Source organism: Manacus vitellinus, unplaced genomic scaffold, assembly GCF_001715985.3.
Source record: "Manacus vitellinus isolate BGI_N305 unplaced genomic scaffold, ASM171598v3 scaffold_5_pilon, whole genome shotgun sequence".
Taxonomy (NCBI): domain Eukaryota; kingdom Metazoa; phylum Chordata; class Aves; order Passeriformes; family Pipridae; genus Manacus; species Manacus vitellinus.
In genome coordinates, this window is record NW_021940682.1 from 18,346,584 (window position 1) to 18,366,257 (window position 19,674).

Below are 19,674 nucleotides of genomic sequence, written 5' to 3' on the forward strand. Positions count from 1 at the left end.
TCCCCACCAACCAGCAAGAAGGAAACACAGGCTTTCTTAGGTGCTGTGGGCTTTTGGGGAATGCATGTCCCAGAGTACAGTCAGATTGTAAGCCCTCTCTGCCTTGTGACATGGAAGAACAATTTCAAGTGAGGCCCTGTAAAAAAAATGCTCTACACTGCAGCCGGGGAGAAGAGTCCTTCCTGGAGCCACTGGCAAAAACTGCCTGGGAAGGAAAACCTCTGGGGTTGTGGAGTCAGGGATACAAAGAATCTGAGGCCTGTTACACTCCAACTGAAAAAGAGATACTGGCAGCTTATGAAGGGGTTTGAGCTGCCTCAGAAGTGATTGGCACTGAAGCACAGCTCCTCCTGGTGCCCCAACTGCCACTGCTGAGGGGGATTTCAAAGGAAAAATTCCTTCCACACATACCACTGATGCTGTATGAATTAAATGGATCACTCTCATCATACAGCGAGCATGGACAGGAAATCCTAATCACCAACAGATCTTGGAGATCATCATGAACTGGCCTGAAGGTGAGAATTGTAGACTATCGGGAAGAGGAGCAGGTGACCAGTGCTAAGGAGGCCTCACCAGATAATCAGCTATCAGAAAATGAAAAGCTATAAGCTCTCTTTGCTGATGGTTCCTGTCATACTGTAGGGACAAACTGAAAATGGAAAGCTGGCATATGGAGCCCTATGTGGCAAGTTGCAGAAGCTACCAAGGGACAAGGTGATTCAAATCAGACCCAGCTGCAGAGCTCAAAGCTGTCCAGCTGGCTTTAGATGTCACTGAAATAGAGAGAAGTGGCCAACACTCTACCTCTACACTGACTCGTGGATGTCAGTAAGTGCTCTATGGGGGTGGCTGGTTTGATGGAAAAAGGCCAATTGGCAGCACAAAGGGAAACCCATCTGGGCTGCTGAAGTGTGGCAAGACATCACTTCCCCGGGTGGAGAAGTTGACCATGAAAGTTCATCATGTAGATGCACATGTACTCCAGAGTCAGGCCAACAAGGAGCATCATAACAACAAACAGGTTAAAGATTGAAGTGTCTCAGGTACATCTGGACTGGTAACATAAGGGTGAATTATTTGTGGTTCGGTGGGCCCATGATGCCTCAGGTTATCAGGAAAGAGATGCAACATACAGATAGGCTCATGATCGAGGGCTGGATTTAACCATGGACACTATCTCCCAGGTTATCCATAACTGTGAAATGTGCTGCAGTCAAGCAGGCCAAGAGAGTAAAGCCCTTGTGGTATGGGGGGCGATGGTTGAAATACAAATATTGGGAGACCTGGCAGATCAATTACATCACACTCCCACAAACACGTGGAGGCAAGCACTACATGCTTACAATGGTGGAAACAGCCACTGGATGGCTAGAGATGTACCCCATGCCTCTGCCCAGAACACCATCTTGGGCCTTGAAAAACAAGTCCTGTGGCGACATGGCACCCCAGAAAGAACTGAGTCGAACAATGGGACTCATTTCAAGAATAGCATCATAGACACCTGGGCCAGAGAGCATGGTATTGAGTGGGTGTATCATATTCCCTATCAAGCACCAGCCTCTGGGAAAACTGAATGGTGCAATGGACTGTTAAAAACCACATTGAAGGCAACGGGTGGGGGGACCTTCAAACATTTGGATCTATATTTAGCAAAGGCCACCTAGTTAGTCAACACTAGAGGCTCTATCAATCAAGCTGGCCCTGCCCAATCAGAACCCTTGTGTACTGTAGATGAAGTCCCTGTGGTGCATATGAGAAATACGAAAGATAGTTTGGATTACTCCTGCCTCAAGAAAGAACAAGCCCATCCATGGGATTGTTTTTGCTCAAGGACCTGGGTGCACTTGCTGACTAATGCAGAGGGACAGGGGAACACCACGTGTACCTCAAGGGGACCTGATTTTGGGTGAAAACCATCTCTCATATTGAATTGTATGTATAATACTGGTTGCTGAATGATACTGCCATTGTATACCATACATCCCATGGACTAAATGAACTCAACAAAACATCTTGGGGGAATGGTCGGTGATCACTGAAATAATACCATTGTTTGTATAATTATATGTGCATATATATATAGAGAGATGTATGTATATAGTTGAAAGGTGTAAATCTGGGCATAATGTGGATGGTATAGAGTAAGGGGTGGATAATGTTACAGTTACAAAGCCAGTGGGTGGAGCTTTAGAGATGAATATTGACACTGTCACATCATCATGGGGGGCATGGGCTTGACAGGGAAAAAAGCCATGGACTGGAAGGGCAAGGGTGCACACTCTTCCCCTGCTGCTGGAGGGAGGGGCAGCTGTTTTTCTGAAGCCTAGTGACGGTCACTGCCAGGGCTGCCATGGCCTGGACTGGATTGGGAGAGCTTGGTGGCAAAAACCCCCCAAGTCCCAGCTGCCATAAGCCTGGAGTCGCCACTTTGCTGCCACTGCTGAGTCAGTGTTTTCAGCAGCACACCTCCTTTTGGACAAAATAGTTTTCCAGGTTTTGCTTGGCCTCTGTTCTCTGTTGTTTTCTGGTTGGGGGAGGGCATTAGATTGCAGAAACTTTTTTGCCATATTGTTTTTCTTTGTTCTACTGAGCCGCATGGTCCAGCATGGAAACCCCTCTCCCCTTTGCTGGTTTAAACTGTTTTCATTTGTATAATTGTAGTGACTGCTATTTTCTTTAGTAATTTGTTATTTTTTTACTTATATGCCTTCGTATTGTCCCTTCATTATTGGAGGGGGATGGGGAGAGCTTAACGCAAAAGGGGAGTGACCTGTTTAGAGTCTCAGTCCTCTGGTAACTGACCAAAGCCATCACAACTACCAAATATATAACACATTTTTATGTTACAACTCTTGCTTTTTTTAGAATTACGTATTCCCTGAGCTGTTCTCCTTAAAAAACAGAAGAGTCTAATAAATCCAAAAGTATAATGAATATGGTTGCTCATGACAGTGGTAAATGCTGAAGAAAATGATTCAGAACATCTTTTTATCCACCAGATTGCTAAACTAAATAGTTTCTCATGTGCACTACATTAACATGAATGTTTTGAGTGTTAAACTTCAAAATAAGATTGAACAATACAGACCAATAAATCTCCATGCTTTGAAAAAGATGACAGGACAGAAAACAAGCCTTAGACAAAAACAACAAAAAAGAAATTAAGATATTAGTTACTGAAATTTATCCAGAAAAGGCTAGTGCTCAGAATATGATTTGTATTTTAGCCCAGAGAGGTAACATACAGAAGTCCTACAAGAAAGATGGAGAGAGACATGTAGTGACAGAACAAGGGGAAATGGCTTCAAACTGAAAGAGAGTAGGTTTAACTTAGATATTAGGAAGAAATTCTTTACTGTGAGGGTGGTGAGGTACTGGAACAAGTTGCCTAGAGAAGTTGCCTCAACCCTGTTAGTGTTTAAGGCCAGGCTGGATGGATCTCTGGGCAACCTGGTCTAATGGAAGGTATCCCTGCCCATGGCAGGCGGGTTGGAACCAGATGATCTTTAAGGTCTCTTTCAACCCAAGCTGTTCTATGATTGTATGATTCTGCAAGTCTTCTGTATTATCTGATACCCTAGTAGCCTTTTGGTCATCACCATTACCATCTCTTATTTGCCATATTCTATCACTTGCTGAAGAAGGCTTGTCTCAGTCATATAACAAATAATTCTTCTCCAGAGGCCAGAAGGCTTGCTGGAAAAAAACAAACCACAAAGCAGTTCAGTAACTCTTGGGGAGAAATCTGGGCAATATTTGAGGAGCACTTTACTTGTGGACAGTTAAAATTACTACTGAAAAAAAGAAACATTGAGGAATAGAGAGTGGTGCAAGATATAAAATGTTTTAATTAACTTGCTGAATGTTTTGCAATCTCACTGCAGTACACTCTTCCTCAGCTGGGTCAACCTGCTTGAATGTCTAAAGTCCTGCAAGGAAGGAGATAGTCAGAATGCACAGGAGAAACCAAAACCCACATCTTGCAGCCAGACATACAGTAGCAACTGACCCAGTTCATTTTGTGGTACTGACTTAAACAGGGACTCGGTTCTCCTTGGCCCACTTTTTCATGATGCGGACAATATATTCTACTTGAGAATTACCATTGCTCTTCAGAAGATGCAGTACTTCCCGCAGAGTCTCTCTACAAAGGTGGAAACAAAGATTTAAATGAGGCTAAGACTCAACTGATACAATAAATGACAATAAACAATCAAACTATTTTGCAAAACATGGACCTCCTAGATAGAGAGGTCTGTTCATCTGCAGAGCAGAAAAAGGTTAAAATGTACAGTCGATGAGATCCCAGGGACAAAAACCAACCAAACAAAAAAGTCTTCTATACAATTGTATAGAAATTAAAAGTAAAAAAACTCCAGCAAAATGTAATCAGTTTAGAGCTTAGTGCATGCATGTGTGTGTGTATTTATATATAAATCTTTACTCTTGCAAAATAGAACAAAGCAAACTTTTTTTTAATCTTTAATGTTATTTGCTAGTCTTTAATATGGCAACATCTAGCTTAATACTGTCAAAGCACCTTACACATAAACACAAATAACAGGGAAATGAACATTACAAATAGGATAAACCAGTATTCTGCTGCAGTTAGCCAGCTAGTTTGCAGTAAGAACTTGTTTGCATATTTTGAAAAACAGAGAAGCTATATGTATTTTACTGCATCTGCTGCAGTGATTGCTAAAAGGACACTTGTAAGGTGCTATAGTTAGTGAGATTATTCCAGCAGAGAAGTGAATGGAAGGAAGGTGTAGAAGCCAAGATACATACCTGTCAGTCACATAGGAAACAGCAACTTTGGCCTGATGGACGATGGCCATCTGGCATCACCGCAGAATATTCACAAGGGAACAGTTCTTAAATACAGCCTCACTACTCTCTCTCATTCTCCCATCCAGTGAAATGGGCCGAAACCAAAATTATCAGTAACATGGATGATTTCCTTTAATCTTTCATCAAGTATGTATGTTTGTCTCACATGGACAGTGTCTTCAGAAAGCAAATTTTAGTGAAAACAGTCTCATCTACTCATTGTTTGGAGAAATCGTGTCCTTCTTACAGTGTTGAATAAACATTTCCTTAGTTCTATTCTATGAACCCTAAAATGTTATGTGACAGTTTTCATTCTAATGCCATCGATATGAAGTTGCTTTCCCCCAGCTCATGAACATACTACTACGTTTATAGCCTAACTTTTCTTGTAGTATGATGACTAATGTATTTTGGTGTCTTACAGTTCACAGCATTCGCTGATAAGTTATTCTTCACCATATACTGTCGTGGAAGATACACTTCAAATTGAAAACTGCATATGGAACCACTGGCCACAGTGTCTATTCTCTGAAAGGTCAATAATGAATTGGAAAAAGATATGGAGTCCTAAAGCTAAGATTATGATTCTATCTTACAGCTAACTGAAAACAGGAAAAGAGCAAAATAAATTCAAATGCAACACAGAATACTCACTTTGCTTCTCGACCAGCTAAGATCATTTGAAATACACCCACACAAGCACCTCTCTTGCCTTCCCAGTATTCAGGATTATTGTCCAGTCTCTCCAGAACATCAAACGCTTTGGCTGAATAGTAAAACTGACCCATCTGCAAAGAAAGTGAACATTATTCCTGACTGTATGATCATCTTTCAGAAGGAGATTAAAAACACTGAGCTCAGTTTTCTGAAATGAGAAGTAAGTCATAGAAGCAACGTGCATTTTCCTGTTTTTCTGCAGGCATCAAGTGACACAGAACAGGGACATTTCAGTTTTATAGAGGAGGTATTATAACATCTTTTTTGAGGTGCCCTTATCTAGCGTCCTACCAATTATACCAAAGCCCTTGACCAAATATCAACCTCAAACTAGTCCAAACATTTGAAAATAGAATCATATTTCCACATGTAGAGATGGTCACATATTTGTATGTCTTGTGGGTTTAACTTAGGAGTTAAAATGTTTTTTTACAGTACAGTACAAAAGAAGATTCAGTGACTCCATAATCCAAAATTTTTCTGAGCATAGGAAAATCCAGTGTGTACTCTAACTTTTCTGCTTTAGGTTCTCTACTTGTGTTTGGGAACCAGAAGCAAGTTGCTTGGCAACACTCAGTGCAAAAGGAGTGACCATATTAACTGTGGATTTTGAAGTCAGCATAGCTCGTAGGCTGCATCTATGACTGTGAGTGTTCTCCACTTGGGCAAGCCTGAATAGCAATGTTGTTTGTGAGTGGCATCTTCCCATGAGAGAGCACAGAAGGTAGACTGAGCATAACCTCCCATCCTTTGATAGCTGGAAGCCTCTGCAGAGAAAAAAGGGTAGGCTGAGGGAGTTACATTGGGAAACTTTAGTCAGAGAAACACTGGTACTACAGAATGAGTACTAATTCTCTTTTCTTCACATAGAAGTTGATTTGAATCACTGGTGACTGGAAAGCACTTAAAGGTATGGGAATAAAGATAGCGAAAATAAACGGTATCAGATGTGTCAGCTAAAACGAAAAAATTGTTACTGATCTATCCAAATTAGTATCTGATCTAGTTCCACTAAGCAGATATAGGTTTAATGTCCTCCTTCTATCTGACATTAAAGTAGTAAATGCTTCACCCCAAGTCATGTGCTGTTCCCTATATGGACAAGATGGGCAATTGCATAAAAAGCATCAAGAAATTAGCCAAAAGTCCTTCATCCTAGCTTCCTCACTGAACAACTTCTGTCAGCACAGCAATGGGGCATTCGGCTACACCTAGTCTAAGGACACTGTTGACCTTGCTTTATCCATGCTCATTCTGCTTTCTGTTGAGCAAAGCCTAGTGCAACTGCCTTCTTAAGTTACATTTCTGGTGCTGTCTGTGGACCTCTAATATAATGTAATGTTTCAGAAACAACTGAAAAATGCCACATAAACTCAACATGGACCTTGCTATTTAGTGGAAGAGGTACAGGCAGCTGCTAGTGTAGAAAGACATTTAACACCATAGTAACAATTCTTGAAATTAAATTCCTTGGCCTTTGGAGCATTTATGGCTATATGTAGACATATAATTAGGCTGAAAAATTTAGCCCTTTAAGTGCAGTTTTTCAGGGCTCTAGATGAATCCAAAATGTGGAGCTGCTTCTCCTCTTGAGTACAATAAGCTTTTCAGAAGAATTTAGACAAAGCAATCAACTGATTTAAGTAAGACTTTAAATGGTCTGGAGAGAGTTTTTACATGTCTGTTTTCTAACTTGCTTTCACAAATTGCATCTACAGGAAACACCAGAGGCATAGTCACTTGCCTGAGCAACAAGACTTCTAGGGTGAGATGGTGGACTGAGTACTTGAAAGACGTGCAAGAGATAATTCTCTCAGTTTTAGAATAATGCTTTTGAGATCACAAGGAGTATCTCTCATTGCCATTACAAACTTTAAGGAAAACATAATACTGTCTCAGGAAAAAAAAGCAGCATGAGGCTCCTTGCCAAATCTATGCTAGTTTTTTTTCATTAAAAGTTTTTTGTCAATTCTACCCATAATGAATTTCTAGGAGGAAAATAAACTGTTATTATTGATAGCTCAAGCATGCAGTAATTTACCAACGTTTTAATCAATGGGTTGTCTATCAAGCAGACCTGTAGGTTAAAATACTGACTAACCCTTGCCAACTCATCCACATTATTAGACATCTTGCTGTTATAAAAGAAAGTTCACTAGTGATGACAATGATAAAAAGTATCCAAAAAATGACTATTGGGACAATCATCGAATTAACATGTCATATACCAAGCTCTGAAGAGAAAACTCACTTTGTAGCAATCATTTGCAATGAGCTGCAACAGGTTAAAGGAGTCCCCTGAGGTTTCCATCTTCAGATAGAGCTTCCAGGCCAACTGTGGTTTCTTATTCATAATATCTGCAATAAGAAGAAAAAGCTGAAATTGTGAAAAGAATATGCCACACACAATACTCAATGGCAGGTGGAATAGATGTTCCTGTATTTCTTTGCTTAATGTAAATGCATGCCTCAGCATGAGCATGAGCCTGGGAAGGAAAACTTGTCCTTATCTTCTGCCTTACTAGTGATAACAGCCAATTCATCAGAGAACGTCAATGTCAAGAGGAATAATTATGGTGTTTACATCTCAATTTATATTTCACAGCAATAAGAACAACTCTCATGATTTCAGGTGTGATTGAGGAACAGAATAGAAAGCATTATAGAAATTTTTTATACAAGACAATGCATTCAAGAAGTGTTTGGGCAATACTCTCAGGCACATGGTGTGACTCTTGGGGATGGTCTTGTGCAGGGCTAAGAGCTGGACTCAAAGATGCTTGTGGTCCCTTTCAACTCAGTATATTCTGTGAAAGATCATGTTAAGAGATGTTTACTACATCTGCAGTATGGCATAATGTCCCAAAACCTACGTATTTATATTTCAGGTATAACTACTGAAAATTGTTTGATATGGAACATTTTTGTATTGAGGTACTGTAAGGAAAACAAATTAGCCTAGGGAGTCTCAGACTTGAGTCACTAGAAAAGTCCACCTCTATATTATTTTGTATGTGGCACTGTAGCTGTATCCGTACTGAGGTGTACTCTGCAATGTTTTAAAAACTGGTTCAGAAAAAGTAAATAAGATTTGCTATAGAATAATAAACACAGCAAAAGTTTCCAGTGTTCAAGGAAAGAATAGAAGAGGTTTGTGAAATAAAAAACATGCTGGAGATTATAAAGGATATCCCTCGGGCACAGGAGTTTGGACAACATGTGGAGTAATATGGTAGGAATCAAAATACCACATATGCTTGTCTGATTCTTCTCTTCCCTAGACATCTGACATTGGCCACCCTTGGAGGCAGACAGACCCTTGGGCCTGACCCAGTATGAATGCTTCTATTTCGTGTTTTACTCTGAACATTTTAGAGCTGTAACTCAGTCTTTAAAGACAGAAAGCCTTCAGTCAAGCAATTGAGTAGACAATTGAGAAGAAAGAAGGTCACTGGTCAGGACAAAGCTGCACTGACAGTACTATAAGAACATTGCACTGAAGCAGTAATTGCTTATAAAAGCCAGATGTACGAAGGTGCAATAACCACCCACACTATAACTAGTGCAATCAGCTTTTCACTTTCATAGTCCAGAATCCACCTACAACATTAAATTCAATTAGGAAAGTGGATTGCCAGGACTGACGCAATAGAGGAGGATCTGTATTCTGCAATGTTGAGAGTAAAGTGACTCACGGCAGCGAGCTAGCCAGCTAAGGTAAATAAAATCACTCTTTATCTTCTCACTCTGGATCAAAAGGAACACCTGCAGGAAGAAGGAAAATGGAAGATTATACATGCATGTACTTTTAAACAAACAGAAGGCAAACCTACCTCGTTTCAACACGCAGCTAAGGCTTAAGCCACACAAATTCTTCATGGCTTAAGTGCAGTGTAGGGACATCCCTACTCTGTGTGGGGTAGGTGGAGGATTCACACAGTGCCCTGCTTGTCGAGGGACTTGTGCAGTTTCAGAGTGCCAAGCTGAGCAGAGGGTGCGGCCTGCTCTGAACAAGTGCCAGTGGGCGGCCATGCAACACAAACAGCACAAAGGAACACTGGGCCTGTGGGAAAAGCTATTTGGAATGTGTTTGTTTAGAAAGAGATGCAAGCAATTACATTAGCATCTTCTTGAAATACCAGAAGTTTCACATATAGATGAGCCTTTCCTCCCCACACGTCAGAGATCATTCCAGGTCAGCAACAAGCCATTTCTAACCATTTTGGTTTCAGTAAGGTTCTGAGGCAAAGCATTCATCTTTTGTAACTTACCGTACAAATACAGGTTTATTACATTCTACATCTGAAGGGATGTGTGTGTGGGAAGTTATACATTTTAAAATGTACTCTGGCTTTGCTCACAGATAAAATAAGCTATTTATGTGTCTCTCTAGTATATTTGTAACTATACTGGATGCTACTGGAAAAACTCAAAATACCTTTATAGGAGCAGATGTATGTACTGGAACAGTGAGTTCCACAAATTACTAACATTTGTATTGCTTAAACATTGCTGAACCCCTAATTTTGGGGGGAGGGAGAAGAAGTAATAGGGGAAAAAATTAAAAAAAAGCAGTATTATCACTGTAAGTAGCACTTACATAGGTTTTATTTCATTATGTCCAGGGAGGTATGCTTTTATATAACTTAATAAGTGCTACGTGTGGAGATGTTTTACAAGTTTATGAGACACTGGGGAAGGCTGATCTTTATGCGGAAGTGTCATCACAACCAGAGATCAGACATGAGGCCAGATGAATCAATTTAACTACATAATTCTGTTATTTAAATGCATCAGCTATATAACACAAGTTTCTATAGAACAACTTCTAAAAAACGTAAGAGAAAAAATGTATATTAACAGTAGCTACACTTTTGTGTTCCTTTGTTGCCTGGCTGCTACTAAAACTTACTTATAGCACTATCATTTTTATGAAGTCTCAGGAATCAGGATAGCCCACTAGCAAAGTTTTGAAAGATTTTCATTAAGCTAAGTGAATTGAAAGCTTGGTGAATTGAAATATCTATCCATTTCCCTGACAGTCTTGGAATATTTTTCTTAAAGACAGATGAAATTTCAGGTCACAGAAATTAAGGGGTAAGAGTGCTGGGTGAGGGGGTCAGGACAGGGGGGAGAAAAACTGTAAAACCAGGAAGGTTCTGTTATTGACAAACCTAAAGAGTTAAAAAGTTAGAGAGACAGGAAAAACAGAACAAAAACATAACTCCCAAACCAAACAAACCTATATGATTCACTTAAGACTATGTGGTAGGGATTTTTTTTTTTGTGGCTTGTCTTCTTTCTGGTCTTGTGGAAAATGTTGCTTCCATCTTCATAATAACTATTTGCTTTTGCATATTTTAGTTGTAATTAAGTTTCTGCTGCACAGACATAAAAAAGTACTGGGTGTAGAAGTTAATCTCTTCCAGCTGCATGTGGATGCTGCTGAATAAGATAGTGAGCACTTCCTCTTTTCCTCCCACATCTCCCAGAGGAAGACTTTTTTTTTTAAACAAAAATTTCTAGGGACACCTAAAAGCTTTTAACTATTCAGTGTCTTTTATTCAGCATGCCCTAATCAGTCTGAACAAAGAGTGCCAGGGATCCCAGACAAAGCAGAGGAAATCTGATTAAGAGGCCATTCTTTGATCAATTAGAGGTAGCTGCAAGCACGCTTGTGATGCATCACAAGCAGCATGACTCCCCGTATACCTCACATTACAAGATTAGCAAGATAATCTTTTCTGAATAGTATTCACTGAGAGTTTCAGTTCCTCTAAGAAGGGGAAGAAGATATTCCACACAACCTGCTTATTTTCAACCAACATGAAGATCTGGAGGGAGAAAGGGAACGAAAGTGGAGCAGGGGGGAAATGTTTCCATTGTTGTTTTTTAAAGAAAGTAAATACATACCTCTTCAGCCTCTTTAAAATTGCCCGTTGCAGCTTTGGCTTGAGCATAGTTGAAGTTAAAAGTGTCATCATTGTAGAAGTAACTCTGAAAAATAAGACACGTGGATAAAGCTCAAATAAATAAAACGAAAAACTCCTCCTCCCATGATATAATAACATTAAAAATACACCTCTCACCCCCAGTCTGAGTCAGACCATATAAAGACAATGGGAAGGGAAAAGAAAAACCCACATTAGGAACATACGGTATTTATAAACACTGGGCAGAAAAATTATGGACTAGCTTTCCATCCTACATTCATGACTACAAACACAGCTGAAACATTCCACAATATTAACTATGAGAGATCTGGAAAATGTTCCAAGTTCAAAATTGCAGTGGCAGCCTTTGTGGGTATAATTTTCACTTGGGCATGTCAAGACATGCTGTGCTGCCATGGTCTCTTTCACCTCCCAAGCACTTATTTCACCACTAGGGTGGGTAAATAGGCAGTTGACTCCCTGAAGTCTTTAAGGAGACGAACACTTTTGTTTTTCCAAGACTTGTCAAGGTTCATCAAGAGATCCTGTGGATCTGGTTATGTGACAGATGCTAGTCTGACACACTGGATCGCATGATGGAGGTGGAGCACAGTACTGGGCTACAGCAGGCAGCATACCATGTAGTAGGACTTCCTTTACAAGTCTTGCTTACAGGTACCCTTCTTTCTAGTTGAAGTGCAACAAAAAGTTTTTCTCTTCTATAATACTAGACATGACACATCTGGTTTAGGACACATCAGGTTGATCTAGCTGTATCTTGTTGAAAAGCTACATGGGTCAAAGCAGAAAATGCAGCTCTAGGTACAGGTACCAAACATCTAGCCTGATGTTTGGGTTTGACCTGAAGAACTAAGATTTTATCATGGTCAGATGTCCAGAGTGAAGTATAATTCAGATGTCCAAAAGTCAGCTATGTTCTACGTTCAGCACTGTCCTACACTGCTGCATCAGCAGAAATGGTAGAGATAAGATAGAACACATCACAGTTACAAGCATGGATGGGGATTGATGATCCCTGTCCACTAGTTGTGCACTGCTTATGAAAGAGCATGGGAAAAAAGGAGAGTGGTTTATCCATTGTAGTTACTGTAAGAAAAGCCTTCCTAGGTGCTTCACAGCAAAGTGTAGGGAAGAAGAAATGTTTTTCTTATATAATATTTATAAAGGAAACAGAACTTGTGTATGAAGATCAAATTTTTGTTTTGTTTCCTCATTAAAGACTGAGGAGGAGGTAAAAAGCATAGTTGGGACTGTACAAAAGATATGGGAAGCAAGGGGCAAATCCCTTTCCCAGTGGTGTCTTATTTCATGATGTAGGGACACTGAGGAGCCTCTTCCCTTCCCTGCCATAGGCAGTCAACAAAGGGCACCGATTCAGTCCACCTACATACATCAAGCTAGTGCCTTGAAAGGAAAGGTGGGGGACTGCCACCATTTGCCAAATGTCTAGGTTTCTCCCAAATAGTCTATGTTAGGGTCTACAAGCAGGCAATTATAGAAAACTGTGTGAGAGCATGAGGATGAACCAATTGGGTGAATCTTAAGCTCAGTTTGTGAAATCATTGCAGTACCCTTAGGGTGAACTAATGGGTTCCACCATATGAGATTACAACACTTTACTGTATTCTTTCTCAACAGCAGTTTGAAGTGAATCAGCACAAGTCCCAGGTTAAGCAAAGCTGGTGAGCCAGATGCAGTTTTACTGTGTGAATCGTTTCTTCTGTTTAAATAGTTTCCACTGTATTTTTAAATTAAAATGGAAAAGAAACTCTGTCAGCAACCAAACTCAGAAAATCTGTTATTCTGTCCAGGCTGTATAAGTGCTAGAGAACACACCTACTGCAAAACCATAAGCAGTAGAAATGAACAATGCTGATGATAGTGCAACACATTCACAGCAGCCAGATGTTTCAGGATTATTTGTTTTTGTTTTTTTTTTCCTTTTTTTAAAACCACATTATACGTACTGGACTTCACTCTTTCATGGTCTTTTTAGAGGTCTTTAATCTTTTCATAAAACTAACTGTCCTCTGAGTGATGTCCATTTCAATGAGGTGCTCAGATACCCAGCTGAGCAATGAAGAATTCCCATTGTGGCCACAACTCAGCTGAGCCTGAATCAGGTTGTTTTCTCAGTTGATCTCTGACAGTGTTATAATGTCACCCTTGGGGCAGCTAGCAACGCATTTATAATAAGGTGTCTTCTCAGAATTCTCATGCCTAAAGCAGTTTTAACTGATCATGGATGAACACGGTGTTTCTGGAGAGAACATCACACAAATAATCTTCAGAGTGCATGCTCCGCTTTAAGAGCTGCAGAGATTCTACTGAAGTTTATTCCTGTGAATGAAACACAAAAGGTAACTGTAAAGCCACCTACACCTTGCCTGTAACATGGTAAAGGAAGAAATACTTGCATCCCTGTGAGCTGAAGAGAGGGAAATGACTTAAATAAATCTGAGCATGCTTAGTCTCAGCTAAAAAAGTATGAGAATGATCAATTACTTCAAAACGACCATGCAAGAAAAGTTGTAGGAGGGAGTAAACTTTTGTCCCATATATCTTGGAGGTGGTTTGTAATCACATTTAACTTTGACCTTTTCAGGTTAGAAATACCTTTTTAAGAACCTTTTAATGGAAATGGAAAGAGCTGAGCATATCTGTGGGCTGATTCACTGCACTGTAAATGTGAGAAATATACAGGATTAATTTTCTGGAAATTCTATACCCACTGTCTGTAAACTGAGACCAGATGACAAGTTCTAACTAGAAATATGACTTTTAGATGGTTCAAGTTAGGCAAAAAAATTCTCACCCTTAGTTTCCTTTTCTTAATTACACACATACTCCACTTTGGGGTGGTAGTGGTATGTCTCTTCATTCCACTACACTGGAGCCCTGCTAGTGGCTAGAGCCACTGGGATTTCCTCAAAGGTCTATTTCCAGACAAAGTCTAAAAACTACACCTTCATCATTTTTTCACTCATCAACTGCTTTTGGCACCATTACAACCATGTTTTTCTTTAGATCTCACCCTCCTTAGAATATTGTCATTCTGCTCATCTCGTGTATCTCCCAAATAATTTCTTGTTACAACTCCAGTTTCAAATCACTGGAACAAGACCACAATCATTTAACCCATAATCACACTCCAGCCCCCTCTTTACTCACATCTAACTGTGTATCTGTAAGTTATACCCATTTTATCCATTGAATACTGGTGATCTGATAATGCTGCATCATATTGACTTCAAACTTCTCTTACTTTGAAAAAAGTAACATTGTCTGCAGGGTACCACTCAAATAACTTCTGCAAAAATAACATTCTTAATGTAATATTTCCCTGTTTTAGCCCTTCAGTAACTGGTTTCCCTGTAGCTATAACTCAGTTCCCTGAGTTATTATTTTCAGAGTCCTTCATGTCCTATGTTCTTTACACACTATTGTTCATTAAAATGCTGTCTCCCAACCATTGACAATAATCTCCATCACTCATTTAATAAGTCTTAGGAAAACATTTGGGTTTTTTCCCTCCATGCTGCCCACCCCATAAATATCTACAAATTTTTTCACTGTCTTCCTTTAATTATCTTCCTCATCTTCTATGATGCCACCAGAAAGCCTGATAATGGTTAAATTGCAAATGTGATGAGACCATCATGCCCACCATGCTGCATGGTGCTATTTTCTAAATTGCTTCTTTACATTTTGATCCATTTGCCATACTGACCACTTATGTCCCACTGTCATTCCAGTGTTTTGTTTTTATTGTTTTTTCTGCATCTTTTTATGTTTCCATTGTGTCTCACATAGTACAGTCTGTAAGTAGTGATTCCATGCATTACAGTACTACCAATACTAAATAATAATACTAACCTTGATTGAGTTGAGGTAAATTAGGACATTAGGAAACTGTCTAAGAAGAAAGAAGCAGGAGGACATGCACTGTCTCCCTGGAATGGTATCTAAAATTCAAAAGAGAAATGCAAATTTGTAGAATTAAAAAAAACACACAGTAATAGAAATCACTGCCAAGACTGCTGGCAACTATGAAAGCAGCTAGTTCTAAAAATAGTGTAGCTTGCCTTTTCAGGCAAAGGACCATACTAGAGGTTAGAAAAAACTATTAGTTCATCTTGTCATCTTTCTCTACAGCATCCAATAACTATTGCAAGACTTTAATCAACAGCAAACTCTACAGAGACAAATGGTTTAAGTAACAAGCCTTTTCCATGACACAATTTATGTAGCTTAATTTTACCATGAATTATTCTTACTCTTAGGAAATGACACTTCATACAAACCTGAGCTTGTTATTCTAACCTCATTAACCTTCTTTCTTTAAAATTATGTTTTTCAGTTATCCTGGACAAAGAAGCTCCACATATTTTAATTTTAGTTCAGGTAAGACAGTAAACTTGATAACACTGAAAATATCATTAAAAAAAGGATTAATATTGGAACAGGAAGAATACTCAGTGATACCAGACAATATGAAAATTAATGCCCATGCTTTTGGGATTACCACATTGCTCACAAGTGGTAAAGGCATAAATAAGTTAGACATAGCAGTTCAAATGAGTGTCACTAAATTTTGCTGCTATCTACATCATCATAACTTTGCTGCAACCGTATTACGCTGTCATCCACTCTGACAGTGTAAGCTGTGTTACTGAAAAAATTTCAAAGCTGTTTTAAAGATTCTGAAGTAAGCTTACTGGAACTATTTTTTGTTAGACTCAACTAGAAGAGATGGATGAACCCAAGTGCAGCTGGGAAGGCCTAACTGCAAGTGATTTCAAATGACTACTATTTCACTACATGAAATGATCATTAGAGAGCATGTGCAGTTTGGAAAGGTGTCAAGAGATAAGATCCTAAGGCTACCAATATCCCTGAAATAATCTGCTGCTGGATGTTAGTTACCATGAATACATCTGCACTAAAAATAACTTTTCTATATATATAAATTTCATGTAACTGAAGACTAATATTTTGACTCCATACCACCACACAAAATAGAGCATTCCACTGGAAAACTCCTTTAAATAAGGTAGGGTAGTAGTTATTCCTGGAAAGCACTATATAAGATCTCAAAATACATTTCAAAGGAAAGCGAAATAGTCTCATTTTTTTACCTTTTAGCACTAGGAGATACTGAGCTTGGATGTCCTGTCATTTCCATATAGAGACAATCAATCCTTATCTATGTCTGAACCACATCACTCTGTTCTCCAAATTCAGAAAATTATTTGGTTATTTATGAATTGTTCACTTGTGAGCAAAACTGGCCTGTATATTTATATGCCCTTTTTTACATGCATGCATACTTTTCATCACAAATACATGCCTCTACAGGACAATAACAGAAACAGTTTTGCAACAAAAAAAAAAGAATGAAGAAACACTGAATAATGACACTGAAGACAACTTGAAAATGCTCATTTTCTCTGACATTCAATTTTTGAAGTTCATACACTCACAACAATTTATTTTAAACAAAATTTTAAAAATGCAAAACTTGCAAAGAAGACCTAAAACTAAGGATACATTTTTAGTAAAAATTAATCACAGTAACAAAATATTAGAAACACAATTTTCCCATATATGATTCGAGAGCTTCTAAATTTTAGTATTTATTCTTATGTCCACATTTTGGTAGAAAATTTTATTGTCCCAGCACACCATCCTCCATATACTTTTAGTGAAAGAATTCGTTGAAAAAACAAACAATGTCAGAGTATCTAATACAATTCAGCAATGACTACTACTGGAGACTGAAAAACTAGAGTTTTACAGTTCTAATTCACCGCATGTGACTCATGCAGGAAGAGGAAAAATTTGTCATTTAAAAAAATTACTCAGGGGGACCTAAGTGTAGCTCAAAGAAAAGACCACATGAAGTCCAGAAGAAATGTTTCATTCCTCCCACCCAGCATCAGATATGCCTGACTTGGTCCTAAAGGATGACCACTGAAAACAAAAGGAGTGCTGCTCTTCATTATGCTTGTAGTGGTTTTGGAGTAGTTTGTAACACTTAAGCACCAGAAGGACTGCATTTAAAAGAAACGTTAATGTTAATTTACTTTCACTGATGTTCCTCTTGTCCCATTTCCTCCTTAACTTATCTTAAAAATCTGATCTGTTTAATTTTCCTCTCAGTTGAGACCCTGGTAGAAGAGCATGAGAACTAACTATAAAAATCTAGTTATATCCTCCTTCATAATGTCAGTTCCATTTCATGTCATTAGGACTAAGAATATCTACTAAGCTTAAAAAAACCCCAGTAACCAAGCTGCTGTTCTGGGTGTTATTTATTGCTGCTAGAGGATGCATATTGACTCCTACATTGTAAGTGCTTCCTGGACTTTTTTTAGTTTTTGTTTTGGGTGACCCTACTCCCATTAAAGTTTATAACATCCATCTTGAGACAAAATCTGTATATTTATTGGAACGGACTTTCCCATTAACTCAGTTTGTTCTATGTTCCTTGAACCTTCAAGTCAGAGATCTAATTAAAAAGAGCAAAGGCCTTAATTGATGACTTCAAATGACTTTACAAATAAATGATACTATACTTCCTGAACTGCGTGTTGCTGCTTTTTCCTTAATGCAGTCATGGGATTTCTACAGTTAACAAAAGCAAGTCAGAAAAAATATTTCACATCTTCATTTTAATCCATTATTTTTTGATAATCCATATTATCAGACTGTTGTGACTGTTGTAGTTTAACACCAGTTAGCAACTAAGTACCACTCGTTCTATCCCCTCCCCCTAAAAAAAAAGTAAAACTTGCAGGTTGAGATAAGAACAGTTTAATAACTGAATTGAAATAAAATAAAATAATATTATTATTAATAATAGTAGTAATGAAAATGAGAGAGAGAAAAAGAGAGAGAGGAAAAAAGAGAGAGAGAGAGGGAAGAGTAAAACTCAAGAGAAACAAGTGATATACAATACAATTTCTCACCACCCATTTACCAATGTCCAGCCCACCCATGAGCCACAATTAGCCCCTCACAGTTGACTCCCTCCCCCCTTTAGGTACTGGGCATGATGTTCTACAGTATGGAATAACCCTTTAGCTCATTCAGAGCAGCTGTCCTGGCCATGCTCCTTCCCAGCTTTTTGTACAGCTCCTCACTGGCAGAGCAGGGGAAACTGAAAAGCCCTTGACTTAGGGTAAGCACAACTTAGCAACAACTAAAACACTGGTGCATTTATCATTATTATTTTCATACTAAATTCAAAACACAGCACTGTATCAGCCTCTAAGAAGAAAATTAACTCTATCTCAGGTAAAACCAGGACATAGGCCCAGTTGCAAGCAAAGGATTTCCTCACTCTAGCAAGCCCAAACCTACTTCTGTATTATAAATCTGCAAAGCAGTTAACTTGATATCTTCACAGACAATTGAGTGATACCAGCTCCTTGCAAGGACTGGCTGAGTGGGAAGTGCTGAAGCAAGACTTACATGCTTGAATAGCGTGGCTGGCTGCTTTGGAAAAGCCCAAGTATACAAACAGCAAGAATTCTGTTCTCCATTCTAAATCCAGCAAAATGAAGGGAGCAGATCAAAAATGATCACAAGTATACAATACAGGGGCTAAGAACATAAAAACTATCATATTGGATCCAAAGTTTGTCTAGTTCAGAAACTTGCTGAGTAAGAATATAGAGCTATAGAAAGAATATGTTCTGATTTCACATATAATACATACTGTGGCATGTAATGTTACTTCCTTGGAAGTTTCTCCTAGCTTCCAACAATCTGCACTGAGGACTTAGTCACTGAAAAATTTGCCTTAAACAGTTAATGGATTTTTAATCTACCAATTTTTTTTTACCTTCTGATTCTCACAAGTTTCTCCATCAAATAAGTTGTGTTATGTGAAAAAGTAATTAATGCTGTTTGTTTTATTTGTCTTGTGTGATAGTTTATGTCAATGCTCCTTGGTTTTTGTATTGTACAGTAATAATTCTTCTCTATTCCTCTTTTCCTTGTCATTTATGATGCACATAATCAAACTGAGTCATAGTTTTTCAGCCCATGTATCCTCCTTTATTTAATCTCTCCTTGTTCAAGAAGCTATTCCCTTTCTCTGATCACCCTTCCTGTCTTTATTGTATCCTTTCTTGTTCTACAATTTTTTAAGAAATGTAAGAAC

General features: G+C 38.7%; 1 protein-coding gene across 2 annotated transcripts in view; it reads right to left on the reverse strand.

Moving 5' to 3' along the window:
• Nucleotides 1–3,822: 3,822 nt before the first annotated feature.
• TTC26 (tetratricopeptide repeat domain 26) overlaps nucleotides 3,823–19,674 on the reverse strand; it is a 45,781-nt gene continuing 29,929 nt past the window's right edge. The window contains exons 12-18 of one of the 2 annotated variants that reach the window (XM_029963639.1): nucleotides 15,381–15,469; nucleotides 11,464–11,547; nucleotides 9,246–9,315; nucleotides 7,802–7,908; nucleotides 5,488–5,621; nucleotides 4,013–4,147; nucleotides 3,824–3,932 (exon numbers count right to left, since the gene is read on the reverse strand). In XM_029963639.1, the coding sequence (XP_029819499.1) occupies nucleotides 4,036–4,147; nucleotides 5,488–5,621; nucleotides 7,802–7,908; nucleotides 9,246–9,315; nucleotides 11,464–11,547; nucleotides 15,381–15,469 (596 nt within the window). In that variant the 3' untranslated portion in view covers nucleotides 3,824–3,932; nucleotides 4,013–4,035. Of the gene's footprint in view, nucleotides 4,148–5,487; nucleotides 5,622–7,801; nucleotides 7,909–9,245; nucleotides 9,316–11,463; nucleotides 11,548–15,380; nucleotides 15,470–19,674 lie in introns of both variants that reach the window. The other variant, XM_029963638.1, reaches the window with a different exon arrangement.